Raw genomic sequence first — 27,443 nt, forward strand, 5'->3', positions numbered from 1 at the left:
AAATAAAATGTTCTCTTCTGTACAAAACATTCAGATAATTGTCTTTAAAATTGTATATCATTCAAAGTGTCAATGATTAGTATGATTACATGTTCCAAAAAGCATTCCACATTCTTGTATGCATATACTGACTTTGTCTTTCTTTTTCTTTTTCTTCAATTAACCTTTTAGCTTCATTTTCAGCATCTTCTATAGCTTTTAATCTAGCTATTTCCTTTTCTTTTTTCATCTCTGCCATTCTTTCTTCTTGTTCTCTTTTCATTCTTTCAACTTCTCTTTGTGCTGCTTCTTTTTCAACTTTTTCTTGTAGCAATGCTTCGTATCTCTGCCTTTCAATTTGTAACTGATCAAGGCGGTCTTTTTCAAGTTTGTTGTAATGACTCTCTAGGTCTTTTTTCTGTTGTTCAAGTGCTTCATGTTGCGCCTTTTGATGCTCCTTTAATAATTTATCTATACTTTCCTGGTTTCGTCTTTGCTCATCTAAAAATAATCACTTGAGCTGATATATATCATTATTAAATGCTAGTTAATTATTAAAAAGTATCTTTTAAAAGATATAATAAAAGATTAATAGATCTTTAAAACTTTAGTGTTTCGGGACTAATCAATATCATATTTACAGAACTTGTAAACAGATCGGACAACATTCATACGATAAAATGTTCTGAAAAGGAAATTTATTAAGACAATCCGGACGACACCAGACGTCAGGGACGACTAGTAAATAAAGTATGTGAATGTTTACGCACATACGGTATTCTTTCATCATATTGATACGTTCCAAAACACCAAACTCTAAGGTTTTGCGAATATGAATTATCAGCTTTTCGTCAGAATTTGTCATTATTTGTTTGAATAAAATGCATATTAACCCATCGATATCATGAAACAAACAGGAAAAAAAGTATCTTTTGATTAAAAAAATAAACAATTCAAATGGATAATCTAAATATTTTAGGAAAAATAAAAACTTTTGATTTGTGTATAAACTAGTAGAAAATGTAATAAGTAAATATTGTATTTCCAATCTCATTATCTTACATATGGTTTAAATGTAACACATTTTGGTGTGAGAATATATTATATGACCTTATTCTTCTTCACTTATTCTTCTTCACTCAGCCTTAATCATTCTACAGTTCAACAAGTTTATCCTGGGTTAAAATAGATCTAAAGTCCCAGGTTTATCTAATAATTGGGCGATTTTCAATTTCAATTTCAGAAAATAATGTGTAGACTGTAAATTTCAATATTCTTTACAAAAACAATTCTACTAGGCATTATATTTAGATGAACACAATGAAGCATCGGATGCATGTTTTCTGCAAATTTCATTGTTATCAAAAACGTAGAAAACAAATTATTAAAATGTGATCATGTAATACGTGTTTACGGTAACGTTGGTTCACCGTAATCTTTTTATTATATTTGAATATTTTTTCTAGGATTTTTTTTTTGTATCGCATTTCTGAATTTCTCATCACAGAATTTATTCTTCATGAAAACGATCTCTTTTGACAGGTTTATTTTAATCATCAAATAACTGTTGCACAGAGTTACGCCTTTCATCTGCGTAAAGTTGATATAAACATTTCAAAAACCTTTTCTCCTTGAACCAAGAGACTTTCGTGTAAAATATATGTTTTGTTCTACATTCGTTAGTTCTTCGGGAACTTCCTTAAACTTCAGATAGTTGTTCCATATTTTTTACCAATAACATAAACGATTTGAACTACAGATAACTAAATTATCCCCCTTCAATTTAAAAATATCCATATGCCTACGTTTCATTTCACCTCACCTATATGCCATTTAAGCTATAGAAAGCAAAAATCTTGAATAGGGCTGAGAACAAACAATTGACATTTAATCAAAAGTCCCTGTGAGAGAAAATTGCGTATCCAAAAATTAATTTTGATAAATTTGATTCGTCAAGCATATATAAACCTTTTACATTTTAAATGTAAGACAATCCTAATTGGCACCATAAGGAACTGTAAAATTGACAACATCGGACAGTTTTACCTTATTTACACCTGTATGCAAAATTTGAACAAAGTTTAAATAGTATGGTTTATGAGTTTTGGTTATTTTTCTGAACTAAAACGTTGCTATTTGAAGGGCTCTTGGAGACTAAATAATCTATAATATCATCATCATGAAAAATTTGTTCAGCATTCAGGTAAAATCTCACTCGAGCAAAAAGATTGTTTCTAAACTATGTGTTTGAAATATGTATAAAAATGTTACTCTTTCCCACCAACTTTAAACACTTATTGGAACATTTCCCTATTTAAATGCTTTATTTAAAAAATCTCTAAAATTTACCACAATGAGGGTCTGTTTTCAAAGGTTGCCTAAATGTTCTTAAAACTTTATTGGTTGTTCTTGCAAAATATAAAATACTTTTACCGTGTATTTTTTATTTTATTAGACTTTCAGAATATTAAGTACCATATTTATTATAAAGTTTGGCATTATTTACCCAATAAATACCTACAACAATTATATATTAATTAAGATCAAACACTTTTATCTTTCCAAAAGGGATTTGAGAACTACATAAAAATGTAAAAAAAATAAAGTTGCTCCTTCTGGGGCAATTAACTGTAATTCTAGCCTACTTTAATACTCTTCAAAGCGGAGCTAATATGTTTAGGGGATCTTACCTTAGCACAAGATAGAATCGTATCAATCTGGCTGAAATCATAATTATACAAAACTAGTAACATTTGAATACCTTCTTTTTCTTTCAATGACAATTCTTCGTCAGCTTGAACTATTTTGGCTTCTATTTCTTTCATTTCTTTAACAAATCCATGCCATGTCCACATGATCTGTTAAAGTAATTGTTTACTTTTTAACTATATGTTTCAAACACCGTTGTAAATCTGTTATACAGTTGCATTATCTAAAACAATATAGCTTTATTCGACAGGCGATAACTAGTAAAATATTTGAAAACATGATGGGGATTCAGCTTCCCCGTAAATCTTTTACATGCGCTAATCATTGGTAAATTATTTTAAGCCAAGAAGGTTAAAATAAGTTTCCTATCATAAGTATATATAGATAAATTAACCAATAGAACACAGCTTTTTTAATCAAAGGAAAACTGGTTAAACTAGACCACGCTTCGCATGCTTTTTTGTGAATTATCTATTTAGTATCATTTCCGTCCATTGATATATGTTCATTAATGAGGGAAAATTGTCTCAATCATATGTTTATGTAAGTGAATGTTACAAAAATGGCCCGTGATGAATTCAAACGTTTATGCAAAGAATTATTATCGCCGTTCCTGGACGGCGATATATACAATTAACAAGATTTGAACAGTTCTACCTGTACACCGCCTGCCTTCAGCCAATCAAAGCGAATAATTCAATATCACATGATAACAAAATTGACGTCATGAGGGATGCTTAAATGGAATCGTCCAACCGCCATATTTTGTCGGGTAACTTATTCATACAACTGAATAAAACCATTATCAATGTACGAATGCAGTACCAGTCTTTAGTCTCTTGCAGGAGAAACACAGCAAATTGCAATATTTTTTTGCTACATATCATTTCTGATAAGAGAATGTAGTATAAAAAGGAATGAATTTTGTTTGCTTTCCAAAACTTTCACTTAAAAAAAACACTTTATAAATGCTTTCTTCCGGGCGATTTTAATACTATGAGGGTTGTTATTGCATCATGCCTACAATATAGAAGGTCAGTTATAGTCCGTTTCAATAAAAAAAAACAACGGAGAATATAACGTAAATTCCATTAATGGCATGTTCACAGACATCAATTTTAATGTGTAGCAATTAATTGTTGTTAATTACGCAAGAAGCTATTCTTTTTGCCGATTGATGCACGTACTTATTGAGTAGCGCTTGTAGTCTAACTTATTGTTCTACGAGTCAAGTTATTGTTATATATTTCAAATGGGCAATATTGAGTATCTGTTACATTCCGACCCAGCAGAATCTAACTGAGCGCGAGGTAGAGTAAATCAAGTATTTATGTGTTGACCACAAACAAGTATTAGGCAAGAAATGAAATATTATTTCTATATACATGGCGGCTGAACGGCGATTTCAAGCATTTTTGGAAATGCTAATATTTCTTGGTATCAGTTTTGTTATGTTTTTTGTTTTTTGTTGGTTTTTTTGTCAACAAGGTAATGGTATGTGCCAAATATTTTGTATTTTTATTATATCGCGAACGGCAATTTAAAAGTATATTCCTATAAATATCTACAGTATTTTCATACTTTTTTTATTAAAACAGATTTTATGTGTTTAAACATCGATATGAAATAAGAAATAGGCCACTAACTATGCGCATCTTTTTTAAATTCGTGTCTAATATTTAATCACTTGCTATACGCCAATTATTTTAAAAATGGAAGAATTAAGAAATTAATTTAACTTTAATAGGACGTGCTATCTTGTTAGAAATGGAAGAATGCTACGCCAAGAAGCACATCTGTTTATCTGTTCTCATTTGAACAGATCACCAAAATATGTAACAGCCTACCATAGTGCCATCGATAAGTATGGATGGATATGTAGACTAATATAACATAATTACATACACTTATCAAAAGGACGATCATTTGTTAGTTTTTATCGTGTAAATAAGTGTATGTATTTACTTGGTATGAACAAACTGAATTAAATACAATAGACGATTTAATGCATAATCGGCATTGTACTATGAGGAAAGATGACTTCCAAAATTTTATTCTTTATAGACAATGTAAATTAAATGATCACAGAGCTGTGCAGTATTCGACAAAAAGGTATATAAACACTTGGTGAAGGTCTACCTTAGAATGCATTATGCAAAATAAAATCTTTAGGTTTTTAAGGTCTAGACAAGCATGCTATAAAACACCAAGAAACCCTTATTTGAGTGTAAACTTTAAAGGGATACTCAGGCAAATTAATGACAAAAATATCAAAATTATCTTATTTACTCAAATCAAGCTAAAACGACATTAATTTATAAATATCTTAGCACGAATTTCTGTACAAATTATATATATTTTGGGTTTGAAGCTAAAATATATCTACATATGTTCAAAGAAATTAAGCCGCCGACAGAATGACCGAGTAGTTTTAAAACTAGTCATCGGACTTAAACAAACCTTGGAAGTAACAACTATTTCTTAACTTTATGCCTTCAAGTTTCTTCCATTAAGATTTTGAATGTTTTTCGCAAGTTTGACCAAAGGGATATGATTTTGATAAACTCGCTGGTTTTATTTGAGATAGCTAAACACACCGGATATTATGGTTTCGGAGAATAGATATTTTTACGAATATTGCACTATTATTATTTCTTAGTTTCTGTCAGTGACTCAGACGTACTGAAGAACGTATCATTTGAACAAATATTGTGTACTTCAGTTTTGAAACAAATTTGACTGCAATGTAAAGAGACAACGATGGACGACAGATAGTATATGACCCTAAAAGTTCACAATGAACAAAACGTGCTCAGGTTAAGACCAAACCCGAATTCATCTTTTTTCGTTTGATCAAATGCAAAAGCATCGGAAAAACCTTTATAATTGGAGATCTGTCAAAGGTCTAAGTCATATATGAAAACATTAACTTGAAAAATTGGATTCTGAATGCTTTTGTTATTAATTTCGAAGTGTTAACCCAAAACATGATTTGATAGCAACATTGTAGGAAGTTTCAATGGGACAGAGATACTTTACATAAAGTTTTAAATCAAACTTACAACATGTCAGTGGTCCAATTATAAATCATATATGTTCATACAATATTTTTTTACTGAAATCAACTAAATTAACATATTTGTCATTGATGGTCAAGGACAAATAAAGGCCAATGTTAATACTTGAGTAAAATAACTTGAAGGTTTTGTCCAAAAAATTGTTGTGTCTAAATATGACTCAAATACATCCATTTATAACGAAGATTTGTCAATATTAATGATAATTCAAAGTGTTTGTTCTGTTTGGTCAAAATGTGTATCAAATCAGTCTGTTAATTATACAACTATGACATGGAGTTGCTAGAATGTTGCCGAATGACCTAAAAGTAGGTTTTGAAAAGAAAGTGTAACAACACATGCTAAGCATAACTTTTAAATTTTCAAAATATTGGAGAAATAAATGCAATCATAGCATCGAAATTATTTGGAAATGATGAGTGGTGATAAGATAATTTGATCAGACGTTAAATTGCTATAAATTCAATGTTTCCGGTGGATTAATTTTATTTGAAATTAAAGATTTATTGTGCTGGTAAGTCTGATATTTTCTTTTCAATATTCACGTACCCTCGATTTGCCATATCTAGAACTGTTGGTAGATTGGTATAAAATGTCCACGTTTTTTAATTGTTTATCGGATTTAAATGTGTTTACTAGAAACAGCTGTGCACAAGCATAGTTGACCAAAACAGGTTCAACGTAATCTTTATTAATTGAAATAATATGATAAGAAAATAATACTTGACTTATTTACCTCGTGTTCCTTGAAATCCCGAAGATCACTTTCAAAATCTTCCTTTAACCTGGCAATGTCACGTTGATATTTCCGATATCCACCGGGGGCTTCATATTCCTTATTTTCAAAATTTTCTTTAAGATACTTTGCAAATGCTTCTTGCAATTTCTGGTCGCATAATTCACGAACCTTTTCATTATTCGATTCTCTGATCTTATTCCAAATGTTGTCCATTTTCATCTGAAAGAAACAAACTGTTTGATAAGCAAGTTGAAGTAGCTTTATATCAATGATGGTTTTAATACTTTTTGGCACGATGCAATAATACTTATAAAATTATCAATAATGCATGCATATATTAAGTCAAAATGTTGTAAGGATCTGACCTGAGCTTTATTTTCACAATCGTTTTTCTTATCATGAACAACATTCTTCCGAAGGTAGTTAAGCGCATTCTGCTGTGCTTCTGTGTAGAAGTTCCCCAATATTTCTGAAGTTACGGGAAGATTGACCCCTTCTATTTGATGTTCGAAAATTTCAATAGCCTCTTTTTCAATTTTAGCATTTTCAATTTTTGCTACGGCTTCAAATGCATCATCAACATCTGGAACAGCGCCATGTTTGATTGCTGTTACGTAACGGTCTACCAATGTTACAAACACTGAAAAGCATAATCATTTAACATATAATATCTAACTTAAAGCATAAATTGTATTTAAAACTAAACCATATTTTTGGTAAAACATTGGAAAATTCACATGCCACTTCACTTTGTTGTTGTTCCAAAGACAGCTGATTTGTACTCAACTGAACATGTGTTCTACTCAACTCAACTGAACATGCGTTCTACCCAACTGAACATGCTTATCTCTCTCTCTCTCTCTCTCTCTCTCTCTCTATATATATATATATATATATATATATATATATATATATATATATATATATTATTTATGTTTCATTGACTTAATGGTAAAAGCAATAATTTATGTAGCTATTTGTTGTAAGTTGTTTGTAAACAAACATTGTATACTAACCATCTAATGAGAACCAGTTACGTAGAATTCTTATTTGTTAACTATATTGAGACCAGGACTGTTGCTATGGTCACAGCGACATTGATATTCTACCTCTAATGTAATGGAATAATGACCGTTAACACATATAAATATTATATAATGCAAATGCCTCCTTAGTTCTATAAGTAAAAAATCAAATGTCTTTAAAATTCCAAACAAAAAGTATTTGGTTAAAGATTTTTTCAACATTATGACGTGGTCTGCTGGCAACATAATATCTAGAATGTTCTTTAACGTTTATATAAACCATAGTAGATGTAAAAGACACATTTTGAGCATTAATTGAATAATATTCCATTGCAACCATTCTTTACGCAAATGCAAGTAAGTAAACAAATATTCACAACGAAATATAGTGCAAATAGGTCGTCATAACATGTCATAACAACATTAGCAACATATTTCTCTACAACGTCAATGTATAAGATATCATATTTATTCCGGTACTCTTCGTGCGATTATTTTTAAAGGCTAGTAATATAAACTTATAGACGTTATTTTATAAATTTAAATTCGTTTATTGTTTAACATATAGGTATAAACTAAAAACTCTCAAAGGGGAAAAGTCCATAAATTAACTAGAAGGGTTGTTGTCACAAAAAACATTTGTCTCCCAACACTATGTATGGTCACACATATGAAGTTTCATTTAAATCCCACCAGCTGTTCGACTTGTGAAAGCACGACAAAACTTTTCCTATTTATAGCTCTGACTGCCATTTTATGCAGCTATCCAGAACATTCCGGCGATATGCACAACCACGAATGGTAATAATCACTCTTGTTAAGTTTCATTGATATCCATCCAGTAGCTTTATTTATAACTCTGGAAGCCAGTATGTGCACCAAAGCGAAACGTGTCAGTGATTTACATAACAGTGGATGGTAATGATCATTCCTGTAAAGTTTGGTTGAAGTCCCACCAGCTGCTTGACTTGTAAAAGCACGACAAGATTTTTCTAATTTTAGCCCTCGTGACCATTTTGTACAGCGAAGCGGAACAAACTGATGATGTGCACAACTAGGGATTTTACTGATCACTCCTGTTAAGTTTGGTTGAAATCCCACCAGTACTTTGACCTGTGAAGGCCGGACAAGTATTTTTAATTTAGCTTTGGTGGCCACTTTTGCAGCCAAGTGGAAAGGTGATGTGCACTACAAGGGATGGTATTGATCACTCCTGCACCAGTTTTAGCCAGTACTCTTATTAATCCCTTGATCCTCTATTTAATTTAATGATGAAATTTAAGAAAAGCATTGATGCCATTTCAAAGTGCTAATTAAGGAAATTTCAAACTTAGTTGACCAAGAAGGTTGAATTCGGTTTAAATGCTTATCTTCAATGTATTTAATTCAAGTGGAGTAAATGATAATTTTCTGTTGCCAAACACTTATCCTTTTACTTTTTCTGGCCCTGTGATATTTTCAAGAATGGTCCGTAAAATAGAACACTTTATTTTTCTTTGAAAAATTCGAAAACAGGTAGGATGTATGCGACAAATAAGAGGTCCGTTTGCTGCGGTCTAACATGACATGTTTCCCAAAATGATAAAAAAAATTATTGAATGAACACGTCCAAAAATCAATTCTCCACATAATTTACATAAAATATAACCTTTCTAACTGAATCAATTATTCATATCTAAACGGAAAATATAAAATGCAAATATCTAAAATATATTTACTTACTTGGACCAGTTACTGGTTTACTTGCTAGCAAGTCTTTTGGTGGTATGCTGTAAATGTGCGATACAAAGTTGGTAGTCGCAATTCTAAACTTGGCAGATAAATCATCAAAGCCGAGGGTTTCCAGGTTCTCAAGGACATCACCATCACCTGGCACAGGGAATGCAAAGCACATACGTTTCTGAAAAAATTTCCTGATGCATTCTCTTGGTTTATTGAAGTTTGCCGCTTTGCTTTTGTTTTCAGCTAAAGTGAACTCAAGATATTCATTTGCTGATACCATCTTCTCGTCTATGATCAGCTTTAGACTAAAATCTCTCAAACAAAGTACGAAATCTGGCAGTATCAAATTCAATGTTTTGTTATCTTCTGATGATTCACCACGAAACCTGATATTCTTTGCCATTTCTGTTACAAATCTTTAGTTTGTTAAGTTTAAATTGTATACATTTAAATGCTGAAAAAAATTGTTCTGTACAGTAACCAATAATTCATATTCAGACGCCCTTTATATACATGTTAATGATTGTGTCAAACATCTAAATCTTACAACTATAAAAGCAAAGGAAGATATTATCAAAGTCATTAAATATCAAATAGAAACAATAATAATAACACTTTAAAAAAACTCACAGGACACCAGGCTATTTTCTGATCGCACATTTGACCAAGTAGAAATCCAATCATTATTTCCTTCAAATACACAAACATTGCTTGTGTGTCAAGTTATTCGCTCCTTTTTTTTTACTTTTACTCATACCGTGTTGTTTGTATTTATATTCAATTCATGGTATATTCAATTTATGTTCTTTGATGTAATGTGTAAAAGTTGAAGTAAAACAAAAAAAATTATAACGATTTTATGAAAATAAAAAGGTATGTCATAAAATCTTATTTTAGGGGGAATTACTTGATAATCTGAAAAGTCATATTCATACTGACCATCCATCAACAGTAAGATGTACTTATAAATTTTATCAAACATGAAATATTTTCAATAAAGCCTTTGTGACGTTGAACAAGTGTAACAATCTATAATGTTATACTATCGATAGGTCCGATTACAAAATTCAAGAGATGCATCTATGTCCGAACGAGTCTCTTCAAAAGAGATGATAATACTTTCACAGCCATCCCTAACACTGTGTACATTGATACTATGCATTTTTTTTTATAAACGGAAGAAATGTTTTTTTGTGGAGATTTTTCATCATGAATACAAACAAATGCTCGTCTATGTTTCTTTCATCCGTCTCATATATTATGTAGGATTCATACAATAATAAAGGATACGTGAGTTTAGAGACAGCGTCGTTATCGAATGCTCCCTTCATATTATAAACAAGGCAGTTGCACAAGAGTGTCGCTAATGTAAATATCTTGTTGTCATGACTTGTGTCGCCCTGTAAATATAAGTTCGTTATTTTAGAGAAAATTACAAAGAACTACTAATAGAACTAAATCTGACACATTAATAATATAGATAAACGCTTCGATCAGATGATGATCAGATTTAAACCATCATTTAGTATTGTGCCTGATTTTCGCTCATCGTATTTTTGCATTGTATTTTTGCATTTTCGCATTAAATGTTGATTATAAAAAAATAGATTCATTTAAGTACACAAGAAAAACTAGCACTTTTGATTATTTAAGAGCTTTAGAAATGGCAGTTTCTGGACAGTTGTTTTAACTGAATGACAGTTATTTGTTTTCAAACTGTCAGTTTTATGAAACCATAGAGAGCGACAACCAAAATAAGCAAGAATGTCCTACCCTGTAAGTATGAATAAAACAATATGTTAAGAAAACCAAAACCACATATATTTGTTGGGTGTCAAAGCATACATACCTTTTCAACATCACCAAGACCCTCGGTATCAAGAAGCAGCAAAACTGTATCCGACATTTCTGGATGCATTTTACACCATACCCAAATACCTTTGGTTTTCGATTGAATCGTGTCACCCAAAGCAAAACCTTAATGATTATTGTTATAATTTTAACAAATCCAATTAACAAACGGTGTATTTTATCAAAATCATTGATTTTTAAAGCTTCTCGATAGAAAATAACGTAAATTACTTAAGAGTGCTTTTTAAACCGACAAAAAAAACAAACTCTAATACAATATCTGGATGGTCTTATATTATTACCCTCAAATATAATCTGATATTTTACCTTTTGTTGATTCTGCTAAACGATTCATCAGATAAGATTTGCCAGTTCTGTATAGACCTACCACGGCCACAATAACCATTGGCATTTCTATCTGTTCTATTTGTTTGAATACTTCTTGTTCACTCTTTAACATGATTTTATCTTCTTCACCGTGTTCATTCTTTACATTTTCAGCACTGATCAAGCACATAGGATGCTTGAATACCTCCATATCTTCTGGAGACCAACCGCTATAAAACACTTGATATAATCAATTCTAATTTTAATAATAAATATTGAAGTGTCATTATTGCAGGGACATTATTAATTCAGCACCGATTAAATTTTTCAAGTAAGTATGAGACATGTTTTAAGTACACTTGTTGAAATACCTTTACTCTGAGTCGTTAAAAACTTCTTTGCCTAGAAAACCCCTTTGAAGTATAAACAAAGATAGACTTCCTTTTTATAGAATCAAGTGGCAAATTTCCTTTTGAAGAACAATCAACGTCTTTTGTATTGTTTATATTTATCACACTGAAGCTTGATTACCAAATAAAGCCATTAATACAAAATTCTCACTTTCACTATACAGGAAACTCGCTTTAATGACGTAAAGTGTGATACATGACCGTTGTTGCCTTTATTCAGCGGACCGGATATGATTAAAACTTTTTGGCCTTGTGCTGTAAACTTATAATTGTTCTCGTGACATATAACTAGTTTAGATCATGGTTTAGATAGTTATTTTTAAAATTTGTTTTGTTTTTTCCTTTACGTCAATGTTAGCAAAGGTCTCACGAAGTCTTTCATAAGAAACTTAGGGGCAAAGGAGATTGGCAGGTTTTTGTTTTATAATTTGAATGACTTACCGGTTTTTTCTAGAAGAAACTTCTTTTATTTTTTCCTGTAATTCTTCTTCAAAAGTTTTATTTGATCTGAATTTATACAGTGCAATCAGTTTTATTTATGACACAATGTAAATATTTACTAGATATCATTCATTCATGATAAATTTCTGCAAGTATTATAGTATTATACATGTAACGATGAATATCTACCTACTGTGAATCGCTATTGCTTTCAATGATTTTTATTTTTTCTTTGTGGAAAATGATGGTATGAATATATTGTTTCGATTTGACCAGGGATATAGATAAAATATACCTTATTGAACGGACACCAACTTAAAAAGGGCTTTGAATTCCACCAGTGGATATTTGACCTGGAATAACTTGACCTTGATTGACTATAAGGTTAAAATGTATTCGTTTTTTTTTTCACTTTCCAGGGGTATGCTGTGTAGTTTTGCTGACGTATTAGTGTTGTAATATAGATCTCTACATGCATAGAGTGACAGACTAATTTGAACAATAATCAATTCTTTTGCCCGACGGGCAGCCATGTTTGTTCATTATATTGACAGTATTGACAGTACGTATGGATACGTAAATAAAGTTATAAATCCTTTAAGTAGGAAAGAACTACAAAGTGTTTGAGATTGTGTACAAGAACATGTAAAATACGTATTTAAAGTTTATATACATAAACTGTCTTGAAAAACAGCACTTTATAGTTTGACGATGTGTTATCTGTTACTAATCATAATATATATGAAATTTTATTGTTGAATTCACCTTGATTCATTCGAAGATCCTCTTTCATTTCCTTTCGGTGGTTCTTGCAATGTTGAAGACCTTAATTTAAAATGTTTGCACGTATTGAAAAAAGGATTAACAGACAATACGCATCAGCTTCATGGAATAACGTGTTTCTGCATTTCGTTGTTGTTTTTGAAGAACTTAGATTAAAAATCTATGGTCTGATTAGAATTCACAAAACACAAGCTATTGAAATGATGTCAAATGTCTGTATAAAATTAAAGTTAACAAGTATACTTTTAAAGGCAATTAAACACGTTAAATGTGCTAATGTAAAATTACTTATCGCATTAATATGTTTTTTTCCTTGGTTATTCATGCAATCTACCTTGAGTCGATTTTAATTCATCAGCCTTAAAAGTTTCATTAAGGAAATGGCCTACAACGTTATCTACATTTTTTAAAAACAGACATAACTTTTAAGAAAATTGAATTGAAAATTTTGGTAACCAGTAAACCAGAATTTCCAATGTTTGCTATCAAATCATAATCTAATTATGTTAGCCTTTGTATACAAAAAACTAATGTAAGGCGAACAATTGCTTTGACTCAAATTACATAAATCACCTTCTCGTATGTTTGTCTGATAATTGTTCCTAATGAGTTAACTGTATTTAAAATGATTATGTATAAGGTACATAGAATCCTCATAAAATGCCTGCGAAGAAACTTTTAAAACAAATATACATATTTATATACATTATTAATGTCAGTAATTAAACCAGGCAGTAATATTGTGACAAATCTATTGCCAGTTATTTATCATGAAGAATTTATAGTTGAGCTAACGTACCTTGATTCATTCGATGGCCGTTCATCATTTCCTTTTGGCGGTTTTTGCAATGGCAAAGACCTGAATAATTAAGCAATTGTTAGCTTTCTTAAATGGTATAAATGCACTAAATTTCAACTTTGCGGAATATTTATATATATATTTATCAAAATGTTTTAAAAATTAATAGATTAAGCAAACTTTCATCACAGTTAAAAAAACACAAAACACATAAAAGAATACCAAAAAGTCTTGAAAGTCTGCATATCAATTATAAATGATATTTGTTTCAGCAATAAAAATCGTTTTAAATGTCTAACTTTAAAATAGTTAAATTTCATGTATTTTATTTTAATAATTCATGAACCTACCTTGGCTCATCGGAAGGCGATTTTAATTCTGCAGATTCTCCTTTTGACGATTCAGGCGGCGGAAATTGCCTGCAATTTAAAATTCATCTACTAAATTGTGATATAATTTCATAAATTAAATCTATTTAAGCGACGTATCAACACTTTTGAAACATTCTAATGTCATAATTGCAATGTGTGTAAGACTCTTAGCATTTGATCAAACAGAGGTTAAAATCTATACATAGAAAATGGTACACTTAAAGAAGTTTATTTACATCCTTAGATTCAACGATAATGCGATGGTTAATGGATCTTTTATATAAAACTTAACAAGCAACGATTTATCTTTAATTTTCAGACCGTTTGAATTCTAACCTATTTACTTTCGAATGTTCAAATAAATAAATAAATCGATTTAAATTTTGAAATGTTGGTCAGGGGAACCAGTTAACCAGAATTACCATTTCGTGCTATTATATAATATTTAATAATGTTGGCCTTTATTTTACAAAATACCAATGTAGAATTGCGGAGAATATGACGAACAATGGCTTTATTTAATTTTTAAACTTAAATTTTTGAGAATAGATTATATATGTTATCAACATACTGCTTGTTATAATTTAACTTATTTCAAATACATTGTTTATCATATATAAGGTAATAATCCCAGGGTTGGGAACTTTTTCTTTGTTCTAACTAACCCACTATACTCAGTTCACTTCAATGAGCATTTGAAAACTGTATTGATAGCAGTACAGTTTTTTCATTGATTCATATTCTTACTAACCCACTATACTTAGTTCACTTCAATGAACATTTGAAAACTGTATTGATAGCAGTACAGTTTTTTCATTGATTCATATAGGGGAAAAAATGGACTTGAGGTTTTTTCGCACCTTGCATATATCAATGTAGTTTTTGTCACAGAGGCTCCAATGGGCCAGTGGAAACCAACATTCCCAGGACTGTAGCAAAAAAATGGAATCAATAAAATAAAATGAAATAAATAGGCTCAGGCTCCAATGGGGCAGTGGAAACCAACATTCTCAGTACTGTAGCAAAAAATGGAATCAATAAAATAAAATAAAATAAATACAAAAAATATATACACAGATTATTAATGAAATGAATTTACTCTCATTTAATCAAAGGGTACATTCGCTGAATGAATTATTTCCACTACAAAAGAGCCCTTAAATCTTGAATCAATATTGGTAACAGTTTACAATCCATGTATTTTGTATATCTGTTTTTTGCGGCAGAGATAACAACTTGAAAAAACTGCCTTAACATAAATAACAGTAATGTAGCTAACGAGTTATACATTTATTTATTTATTTATCTATCTATCTATCTATTTATTTATTCAAATTACAAAAAAAAAAACATTATGCCATTGCGATTAAACGGTTATAGTATATGACACTCGTGAGTTACGATGATAAAACATTGGCTGGGCGACATTTCGGGATGTTTCTGCAAAATATTGTCTCGGCCTTACGGCCTCGCCATTTTTCAGCAGAAACATCCCTTGATGTCTCCCCAGCCAGTGTTATATCCTCGTAACTAAAATGTTGCACATACTATAACTATTACATACAAACCTTCTGAATGCAAGAAGCTTGTAAAACATAAATCTGTAGTTTAAAACATTTACTGTAAGTTATAAAATCAGCCCGTTCCCGTTTAAAAATCTATTACCAGTTATTGATCATTTGAATTTACCTGGATGCATTCGATGGTCTTTCATTATTTCCACTTGGTGGCTCTTGTAGTGGTGAAGACCTGAATATAAAATGAATCGTAAGTTTTGTTAAATGGTAAATTTTATGTTTTTAAAATTAATAAGATAAAGCTAATTTTGTCACATTTAAATTTTTTCAAAGCAAACAGAAGAAAATAAAAAGAAAATAAAATAGTCGTTTAAAAGAAATGAAAATCACTTTAAATGTCCTAGTTTAAAAATTTAAAAGCATAACATAAATCATCATCTAGTTATACTAGCCTTTATGTGCAAAATACCAATGTAGTATTGTAGAGAGTCAGGCGAACAATTGCTTTCATTTAGATTTTAAACTTAGTTTCTTGAGACTAGATAATCTATGTTCGTCTGATAGTTGCTAGTTACGATTTTACTTTTTTCAAATATAGCATGTATAAAGCTTGTAAAACACATATCTAAAGTTTATATCTATTTACTGTCAGTGGTAAAATCAACCCGTTTCAGTTTGACTAAAGGTATTTATTTACCAGTTATTTATCATATTTAATTTCATTGTTGAGTTTACCTTGATATAATAAAATGTGATATAATTTCAAAGTCTTATATTCTATTTTGACGACTTATACAAGCTGTCTATGCTTTTAAATGCATGCACGACCCATAGCACTTGGTTAAGCAGAAGTTAATGTCTAAAGATAGAAATATATATGTTGATTAATAAGAATTTTCAAATGCATACCTTACTATCTGCTATTTGTTCATCTTACAGGTAAGATAGTCATATTATTATGTGCAATGCAAACTGCACTGAAAACCGGAAATTGAAAATAACTACTTTAGGCAATTATCATTCAACCGCAAAGATGAAAATAATAGACTATAAATTGATTAACAGTGAGAAATGATGAAGACTCTACCAAAGTCTACCAAATAATTCAGGATTTCTTTAAAGATTAACCCACAAGGCGTTAGCATTGGCAACATCAGCATGGATTTATTTCATTTATTTAATTATCTTTTTAATGTAAAATAGCATAAATCATCAACTGTTATTACATAAATATACAATTTTATGCATAAGCATTTACAACAACCCTAACATGTATGTAACTAGTAATGACTTCTTCAACAAATCATATAAAAATAAAATCAAAGGACAATTCTATACAACTAGCCAATATTCACCATCATTTTAAACCAGAGATTGAAGAATGGATATTTACAATTCGTCTAAAGACTCGAAAACTGTTTCCATCGTATCGACAGACCCTTACATACAAAAACAACATAATAGTGAAATGTTTGCCAGAAATGTACCGACACGGACTGTAACAGTGTATGTTTTTGAAAGTAAATTAAGAAACGATGCCATTTTCTTATTTTAAAAAGCACCCATTACCTATAATTTCTGAACAGTACGTTTTACAAATCTTAGTGCAATGAAGAAGACAATTAAAATGGTTACAACAAAGAAAACTATTTTGTAAAAATAATGTAATTTAAGAATTAAACGTTTCTATTCAATTACATTATAATGATTGCATTCAAACCTGATAGATTTGTCTGTTTGTGTGTTCGGAGATTCCTGCGACACAGTTGAAACTGAAAATGATCTAGATAGTTTTCAATGTGAACTAGGTGTAATTTTGTATATATGTCAACTTGTCAAGGGAATTTCGTAAAGCTCTTTATACTATATTTGTGTGAGTCATAAGATAATATTCTACCTCATTTGCATACGCCCTTCTATATTTAGTACGGCGTCATCCGGTCCATAAACCGCTTACAGACCGGGGGCGGTCCATAATTCTTATATGGACTGGATGACGTCATACTAAATATAGAAGGGCGTATGCAAATGAGGTATAATATTTTATTTTGTAGTTAAATGATTCTTTTTACTGAATTTATTGTTTTGTTTCACATAAATTTTTTACATGTTGATCAAAAGTCATGATATGTCTTTAAGTTGATTATAAATTTTGAAATTTATTTATACAGTTTGTGAAAATCTTAAAGTTCGTTTTTTTGCCTGTTTAATGTGGTTAACAAAAATTGAATGACATTAAAGAGCATGATTTTTTTCTGTATCGCTTGACAAAAATAATAAAAAATCCGACAAGGGTTTGAGATATTTCGCACACAGAACAAATAAATTATTATTTGACAGCAATTATAGTAAAAATGCAAAAGGGATGAATAGACTAAGATTCCGTATAATATAACAAATAAAACATGGCCTTCGGGCAAAATACCTTCCTCAGTCTGACCAATCAGTCCGTAAACTTGCATATTGCCCTCAAGGCCATGTTTTATTTGTTAAATGAATAGCTGCTGGAAAATTCATCAAAACTCAGATTAGCATGTTATTGAACATTTTATCCATCAAATTTATTACAATCATAATAGATAAAACAGAAAATCAATTATGGTTTCAAAATGTTTTTTTAGTTTTCTAAAAGATGGTAACATTTGTAAGAAAGTACACTTAATAAGAAAAAATGAAAACATTGACCAGATAGACAAAGGAAATAGTTTACAATTTGAAGGATTAAACAAGAAAAATGTTATTATTATTGCAAATGAATTGAGAGCTTAATTTTAAAAAAAAATATACAACCTGATTTTGTTTGAGGTCGTTCTCTCGTGGAAGTCTCCGATACTGCTTCTGAAGACTATTGATAATAAAGATAAATATCTTAATACCTAACTTTTATGTATATAGATAGACTTTTATTTCAATCTCATCCTTGTCATAACAAGTTGATTTAAAATTGTGTTTTATTTTTCTATTGCATGTTTAGAAATATCTGAAAACCTTAAGATAATATTTTATTATTTACCTGTTTTGTCTTATTTTGACTTTGAAAAAGCTTCATTTTTGACTTGAAATCTAAATTAGCTAGATTGTCTGAATAATCGTCTTTATTTGTTGCCATTTTCACCAATTCAGATCTGGTTGTCTATATCTGAATATAAGATATATGTAATCGGTAAGCATAATATGTATATTTGGTAAACAAAACATCATATTTTTTATATTTATTGTTTAAGGCTACATTTGATTTTATTAACCTGTCAATTCCATAAATCACTATACGGTCAATGCACAGAATATAGTAATATTCGATAAATGTTTGGTAAATTCCGTGAGAGGTACGCAGTAAGATGTGATTAAATTCATTAAGTTTCTATTAATTAGTTACACTGGCCGTTATAGCGCAATAGGGTAAACCACGGGTAGAAAAAATCAATATGTTGTAAGATCGAGACAGTGTATGTGCAGGTTTTTTTCTTATTTTCAACATTTTTGAAGTTATGGTTGTTCCGTTTGTCACTCTTTTGTAAATACTATAATTTTTATATATAATTGATACTGAAAATTCATTCGGATTATAATCAATAAAATGTAATTTCAGTGCAGTAAAATAAATACAAAATGTGACAATTCAGTGTTTCTTAGTTGCTTCATATCCATGTAGACAATTTTGCAAGCGTTTGACCATTTTCTTTAAAATATACCTAACAATAAAGACAGAATAAGTCTAAAAAAATGTCAAAAGAAGGGATCGAACCGCGGACCTTTCATACAGTAGTTAATCACTTAACCGACTGTGCTATTGCGGATATTATGAGAACCTTCATAAAGCTAGTGGGAGTTTTCCAAACGTTAGTGATATACTCCATATCAATTCTCGTAAAATAAACGGACAAAACCGAAGTGGGATCGAATATTTAAATGAGTGCTATAATGTATTCATTATTGACAGGTCAATAAAATCAGACTATAACGTTTATTTACCCCTTTATTAATAAAAGGGGCTAAGTGTCATCCCCCATCGTACCTTACATCTTTAATACACAATGTATGTATTACATAATAATTGTGTTTATGTAAGAAATATCCTTTATCAAACACAGTTATTAACATATACATAAACATTAACATACATACAATAAAAGTATATATCTTTTAAAAACAAACTACTACCTTTTATTAAACATTCATAATCATTCATGTAGACGTGTAGTTTAAACAAGTAAATATCTTGCAATTGCGCAATTATTATCTCCATCTTCTGTCAAATTTGTATTTTTATAGATATTCCATGCTATTTTCAAGCTTATTTAAAATCGATGCATATAGGTAAGACGCTTGTTCTTTCATATCTTTTCAATTCTAATTTATAACAAAATGATGGCCTTAGATCGCTCACCTGATCCATCGAACTCATCAGAACAATTACCTAGACAAGCATTCTAACCAAGTTTCATGACAGGTCAGTCAAAAATGTGACCACTAGAGTGTTAACAAGGATTATCCATATTTAAGCAGTGTGACCTAGTTTTTCATTCGAGATGACCCATGTTCGACCTTGACCTAGAAATCATCAAAACAAACTTTCAGACTAATTTGCAGGAAATTTGAATCAGAACTGTAGCCAGTAGAGTGTTAATAAGATTTTTCTATTTTTAGCTCAGGTGACCTAGTTTTTTTACCCGAAATGACCCATGTTCGAACTCATCCGAGCAATGGCCTTAACAGGCATCCTGACAAAATTGATGACAATTGAGTCACAAATGTGACCGCTAGAGGTTTTTCTATTTTTAGCTCCTCTGACCTAGTTTTCATCCGAGATAATCCATGTTTAAACTCATTTGAGCTATTACCAAGACCAGCATCCTGACCTAGTTTGGTGATGATTGACCTAATAATGAGACCGCTAGAGTGTTAACAAGGTTTTTCTATTTTTAGCTCCGGTGACATAGTTTTCATCCGAGATAATCCATGTTTGAATTCATTTGAGCTATCACCAAAACAAGCATCTTGACCAAGATTGATGATGATTGAGCCAAAAATATGACCGCTAGAGTGTTTACTTTTTTTTCTATTTTTAGCTCCGGTGACCTAGTTTTCATCCGAGATAACCAACGTTCCAACTTATTTGAGCTAACAACTAGACAAGCATCATGACCAAGTTTGATAATGATTGAGGCAAAAAGGTGACCGCTAGAGCAATAACAAGGTTTTTCTATTGTTAGCTCCTGTGACCTTCTTTTTCATCCGAGATGACCCATGTACAAACTCATCCGAGCTATCAACTAAATAAGCATCCTCACAAAGTTTGATGATAATTGAGGCAAAAATTTGACCGCTAGAGTGTTAATGAACAAGTGTTGACGGACGACGGACATTCAACGATCCTAAACGCTCACTCTGCGCAAAAGTACCCATTTTTATAGTCAGCAACTTTGATTCCAAACAAAAATGAACTTATTGCTTAAGTTCTATGAATAATTCTTGTTTAGAACTATTGAATATATAAATCTTTAGAAAATTTGAAATTATAACTATAATTATACAATGTATTTGAATGCAAATTAATGTACATGTAATTGTCTCCTACCTTTCTTGACTTGTTGGTACGCCTGAATTTTTGGCTATAATTTCATGATCATAATTCTTATTGTAATTCATTGTTACAAAAGGTTTAATTTAATAGCTTATTTTAGGATATTGGAAATCAAGCAAATTGCTACTAATCAAAATATAAATTAAATGTATACCTTTATTGCCTGTTTAAAACTAGTACCGGGTGTATTGCAAAACAAAATACAAGTTTAACCTGTTATCTAAATATATCAAATCTACATAATTACCCTTAACATTTAGAATGTCTTTAACAAAATTAATATGATTTTTTTATTATTCAATGTCTGAATGTAGATGTAGTTATATCCTTCTAAAATGTTATGATTGCAAAATAGTGGCATATGTTCTACATGTATATTATCTATGCAATATTTATCTATCAGCACCATATAAGCTTTAAAATGTCAATCCATAAAGCATTAAATAATTTTCTTATTTTACTGATAATCAAATTACAAAACAGTTCAAAAAGCTAAACAATTTATCAAGAATAAACAATGTGTTTACTAGCTTAAAAAAATACTTAAAATTGCTATTAGTAACATTATCATGATAAATATCTTTAGAACCATTTTATCTTAAAATTATGTATACAGCTATAACTATCAACCATGTGTAAGCCACCTTTTTGCATGTTTTAATTTTTAATGATTGCTTTATTTTTATTTTTTGTGAACTGTGCATTACCCCATGGTAATTTCAATCTTTAAATAAACTGTATTCAGGAGAGCCTATCCAAATAACTTTGTTTTTGTCGAAATTAATCTTTAAATCGGATATCTCTGTAAACTTATTTAATAATTTAAAGAAATACTCGTATATAGAAATTTATTTTTCTGAACCATTAAATGATTATCATCCGCAAGTTGACAAATTTTATATTTCCTCCAGCTAAAATTATACCTTAAACATCCTAACATTGTCTTTTACGGCTAATATCTTTGCAAATAAATAAAAAAAACAGATCGCCTTGTCTACAACCTCATCTAACTTTAAAAAAATGGATAAAAAGCATTTATTTTAACACAAGTTTCGGCTTTGTATTGACACAGAGATATCCATTGCCTAAACATGGAACCAATATAAAATTAGGAAAACATTTCTATTTTCGAAATGAAAAAGATGAAGTATTAAATATTTTAATATATATTTCAAAATCTATTATGATTACTACAACTGGCATATTTTTATCTTCAGTAAATTTCATTATATCATATGATAATCTAGTATTCCAATTAATATACCTATTCTTAACAAATCCAGTTTGATCTTTTGACACTAAAATATTTGAAACAGTTTTTAGACTATTTGCTATACTATCTGACTACATTTAATATCGTAATTGGTCTCCAATTTTAAACCCTCACAAATAGGAAGCTTGGTATATACACTGAACAAAAGTTCTAACCGATCACCCCGAGTTTTGGCTTATATATGAAAAAGAATAATACCAATAGATCCGACTTTTATTTTATTTCGAAGAGAATGAACACATTGAGAATAATAAAATTGTAACATTTTCTATTTAAAAAATACTTTATCGATATTTAAAAAAAAAATGTTTTATGAACAGCCACTCACCTGGCTGATAGAGGCTCCAGCACTTAACATTCCAACTGCTACGGCACGATCCTGCATCGAGATTCTTGCCATGTTTTATGTTTTTTCACTTATAAAATTAACAAGGATTTATGCAATGTAAAATATAATACTCACCATGCTCTGCATGAACATTTCGTGTCAAAATGTGTAAACCGTGCCCTGTCTCCCGCGTGAGTGCATGGAACCGGATTAAATTATTTTTCTTTCCACAAATCAGTAGAAAATGACACAAAAATCAACTCTGCAAAATTTTATAAGGATCTATTGACCCGTTATAAAATAATCAAAATTTAAAAAGTGATCGGTTAGAACTTTTGTTAAGTGAAGAGCAACCTTATGTAAACAAACCCAGGTTGCCCTGGTGTCAAGATCACTGTTACTTTTAATAGAAAACTCTTTTACGGAAAATTACTGAATTTGCAAATGAAGTATTGTATTCAAACTTGATATAAAATAGCAAGCTTATATGAAAACCCAGGGTTGGATTGCGTTTGACTCTTCTGGGTTAAAGGTCATTGTCACAATTCGAAAACTAGAAAAATGAATTCCGGACAACAACTTGAGTGTGGAATCAAACTTGATATAAAGCAACCTTACGTGAAAACTTAGGTTGGGATTTCCTTTTAAACCCCTGGAATCAAGGTCAATATCACTGTTTCTAAAAATAGAAAAATAGTATCCGGACAATAACAGGAGTTCGAAATTAGATATTGCAATTACACTTGGAATATATCAAGCTTATATGAAGACCCAGGTTGGACTTGCTTTTAAACCCCCTGGGATCAAGGTAAGTGTCAATGTTACTAAAAATAGAAAATGGTTTCCAGTAAGGAATAAGATATTGTAATCAAAGTTAGTATTGCAATCTTATATGTTGACTAAGGTTTGGATTGCTTTTGGACCATCTGGGTTCAAGATCAAGAAAAAATACAATTTGGTTGTACATTTAGCATGTAAATTTCAAATCTGTTTAAGTAGAACGAACGTCTCGGTCTTTACTGTTCCTCTTACATTTGTAAAATGTTTAAAAAGGCAGTTAAAGCAAGCGGTCAGTATTCCTAAGGCGATTATACGATCGAATCTGTTAGAAAGTTATTAATGTTTTTTACTTAACGTTCTACTTTAATGATAATCTCATAAAGCATAACGTGGTTGTTAAAATTAAGACTTGTTTTGGTTTGAATTGAAAGACGGCAATTTGCCTGTAATGTGATTTTAAATCACTGCATTGTTAACGTTTACTAACCATTCTTCTTTGACAGTCAGTATTGCTTTTGTACAAAACAAATGAGATGTAAAAGGCAAAACAATGGTCTTTGTTCAATGAATTAAAAATACTTGACTGTAAATATATCAAACGAAATCTAATACTCAATGGCCAAACAATTATTGTCTTATTGAATGATTTTCAGAGCACTGGAAAGTTATGTGTATCTTATGATTATACAATTATTTTTTCATTGTTCTTCTTCACTCAGCCTAATCTAAGAATGAAATATAAGAATATTTGGAAATATCTTTAAAGTTTGCTATTTTCAGTGGACAGAACGGACAAAAATACTTTCAAATATAATTAATATACCGTTTTATTAGCAGTTAAGTTCACGAAATGATCACTCATGAATTCATGACATACATTAATCCAGTTGCTTTTCTTGTTATTGCTCGAATTTGTCTTATCTGGATCGTCGTAAAATAATGCATCAGCAAATGTTTGTTTTTAATTTAATTTTGTATGTTGAAATCTCGAAAACGCAGACGAATGTTCAAAATTTGCTACTGGCGTTTATGAACTGGGCCTTTAGCATTTTCATTTTTTTTTCGTATAAGGTGACAATTCAGGTTTTCATTTCTAAACAATTCGTCATATGCTTTCTATAAATATTAGCTAGTCCACGTTTACATATTTGATTTCAAATTTTATTTTTATGCTTTTTTTACCTCAATGGAGTTCCTTTCAGTTTAGAGCTGACTAATGAATGAAAACAGATCAGCACATCTGTAAAAAAAATGGAATAAACAAACGTAAATATGAATAAAGATTCTCTGACGATAAAATAAATAAAATATTAACGATGCGTACGTGTGTATTGTGTTCGACAAAATGTGTCCAATATCATAACATGGCTTGATTACAAACATTGTTATAAAATCATGTCAAATGATATAGGCTTATTACCATGTTTTGGTCTACACTCATTCATTTGGTTTAGAAAAAGCAACATATGAACTCATGCACAAGCATTTGCATTTTAAATGACGAACTATTTTGCATTTGACAAATAAATAAACATTCATATTAGAATAGTTTTTATGAGTATTCATTAATCACAATGCAATCACATCATTAATTCATAATCGTAAGTGTCCCTTCAAGTGTTGTAACATATCTTTTTGTTATTGATTCTCGCGTTTTGGTTCATACAGAATTTATTTTAGCTGTGAGCTATAAGGAAGTTATGAAGCTATAAGCTTATAGACACCCCCTTCGAATCCGTTCCTGGAACAAACCAGTACAGAGCAATGAGTGTAAAGTTTCTTGCTCAAGGAAACAACGACTTGCCCCTGACGGGGTTTAAACCCGTGCGGCTAGCGATCATTAGATTACTAGTCCGACCCATTAACCACTCGGTCATGCCGCCACTCAAAAAGAAACGCCTGCTAGGCCAAAATTGATTTCTGAAATATTTTTTTCTTATTTCTGAATTTATAGAGTACGTTTTTAAAAGGAAGTATTCAGATTAAAATGAACTTAAAATAAACAAATTATTTATCATTTAATGATTAACGTGTCGTTGCCCTGTCCTTTTTATGTTTGGGGTCCGCCTGGGCTCCTTGCCGTTGGTGCTTGTTGCTGGGTCATATGGGGGTTGCGTTCATTGAACGCCGCCTTTCCTTGTTGATCCTGTTTTTCATATTTTTTGCATTACAAACTTTTTAGAATCGCTGCTTATTCTATGCGTCCTTTGATATCTACCGGCCTCAATTTTTAAACAATGAAAACTTAATTTAAAACCTTACATATATTTTCTAACTTATTATTTATTAAGACATTCCAAATATATTTTTTTCAAAAACAAAACGTTGTTTCTACATTCTATTATCTTATAAATTGTCCTATTTTCATTCCAGCTATTTTGTACTTATGTTTTAAAGTAGGAAAAAAATGTTCATGGGTGATAAAAAGATATACACACTAAGTCATGTTTTTTTAAACCTTTAATTCCCCAAAAAACTATTATGAGTAGTGTTAAATTTTTCACTGTAATAATTTATGCATTGGTGAATTGGATTATTATTTACTACAGCCAACATTGGAATGACCTCTCTTTACTAATAACAAAAAAAGGTATCTACCTGACTCAGCTGCGCAATAGACGACACATATTTAAAAAAAATGCTATGATAACAAAGATGTTATATATCGTCTGAAAGAACATTTTATAGCAAAAGCTCTTGTTTTTTTAGACATAAAAAGAATAAAGAATATTTAGGTTTTAAGATTTAGGTTTGGGTTGACATAATTAAAACATATGAATTGATTCCCTCTGCCTTTGATGTCGGATTAACTAATTATGTGAAAAAATTAAAATGTTTAATATGTATACATACACTTTCTACAGATACTTTTACTGTATAAGTTTCAATATAACACATTATCATATAAACCGCGGCACAGGAGTGTAATAAAGCCATTAAATAAAAACGATATTACACTAGTGTAATAACACTTGCGCTATAAACATAGCGTTAAAGCGCGGTAATGTAAGCGTTACACTATAGGCGCGTCATTGAAAAATTACTCCTTCAAACAGTTTACCATTCTTATTTTATATAATTTATGTGATAAATAGAATATTATATTCGTGTAGGTTTAATACTTAATTTATTGAACTCGTTGAATAAAACAATATTACGCTCGCAAGAGGCTCACATAATATGATTTTATTCAACTAGTTCATTAAATTTAGTATTAAACCTACACTCATTCAATATCCTCTATTTTTCTAAAAAAAATATATTAGAAGTAAAAATGACCGCAAGAATTGAAAAAGATGTATATAAATATAATTCACGTAAACATCGATTATTCAAGAATGCATTGATTCGGTAAAAATTATTTAAAAAAATATTAAACAACTAAAACTACATAAGAATCAGTAAAATCTTTAGAGACGATCTTTGCAAATAAAAATAAAAAATATATAGTTATTCATCTTTACGTTGACGGATGACATTCTATAGATTCCAGTTGTGCGATAATTAATTAACAAACTTTAAATGATGCAAAAATGTATTACCTTTTTAACTTCTTCCCTCAACAATTATTTGTAAACTACTGAGAAACTTTAATTCTTTTAGCAATGTCCCTGATTCAATGTACTTTTACTTCTGGTCAATAAAATTAGAAACATTACTTTGGTCAATATGCTTTCTTATCCAGTCGTTTGTGTCATTTTATTGTTTTAAATCTTGTTAAATAGATT

The 27,443-nt window shown here is 30.2% G+C and overlaps 1 protein-coding gene across 4 annotated transcripts; it reads right to left on the bottom strand.

The window, feature by feature from the left end:
* Positions 1–27,443, bottom strand: LOC132732696 (guanylate-binding protein 1-like). Of its 4 annotated transcripts, XM_060719173.1 has the most exons (19): positions 27,258–27,443; positions 24,898–24,955; positions 18,764–18,889; positions 18,541–18,595; positions 17,471–17,522; positions 15,923–15,982; positions 15,094–15,162; positions 14,213–14,281; positions 13,863–13,922; positions 13,046–13,105; positions 12,281–12,346; positions 11,430–11,659; positions 11,101–11,228; positions 10,542–10,651; positions 9,252–9,667; positions 6,870–7,144; positions 6,502–6,723; positions 2,741–2,837; positions 1–480 (listed from the first exon to the last, which is right to left on the bottom strand). In XM_060719173.1, the coding sequence occupies exons 3-19, from the start codon at positions 18,857–18,859 to the stop codon at positions 86–88; spliced, it is 2,460 nt and encodes an 819-aa protein (XP_060575156.1). In that variant the 5' UTR covers positions 18,860–18,889; positions 24,898–24,955; positions 27,258–27,443; the 3' UTR covers positions 1–85. The 4 variants fall into 4 exon arrangements, with proteins under 4 accessions (XP_060575156.1, XP_060575161.1, XP_060575169.1 ...); XM_060719178.1 differs by lacking the exon at positions 24,898–24,955; XM_060719186.1 differs by lacking the exon at positions 13,046–13,105.

This window comes from Ruditapes philippinarum, unplaced genomic scaffold (assembly GCF_026571515.1).
Source record: "Ruditapes philippinarum isolate M1 unplaced genomic scaffold, ASM2657151v2 ctg1110_1_1_1_1, whole genome shotgun sequence".
NCBI lineage: Eukaryota > Metazoa > Mollusca > Bivalvia > Venerida > Veneridae > Ruditapes > Ruditapes philippinarum.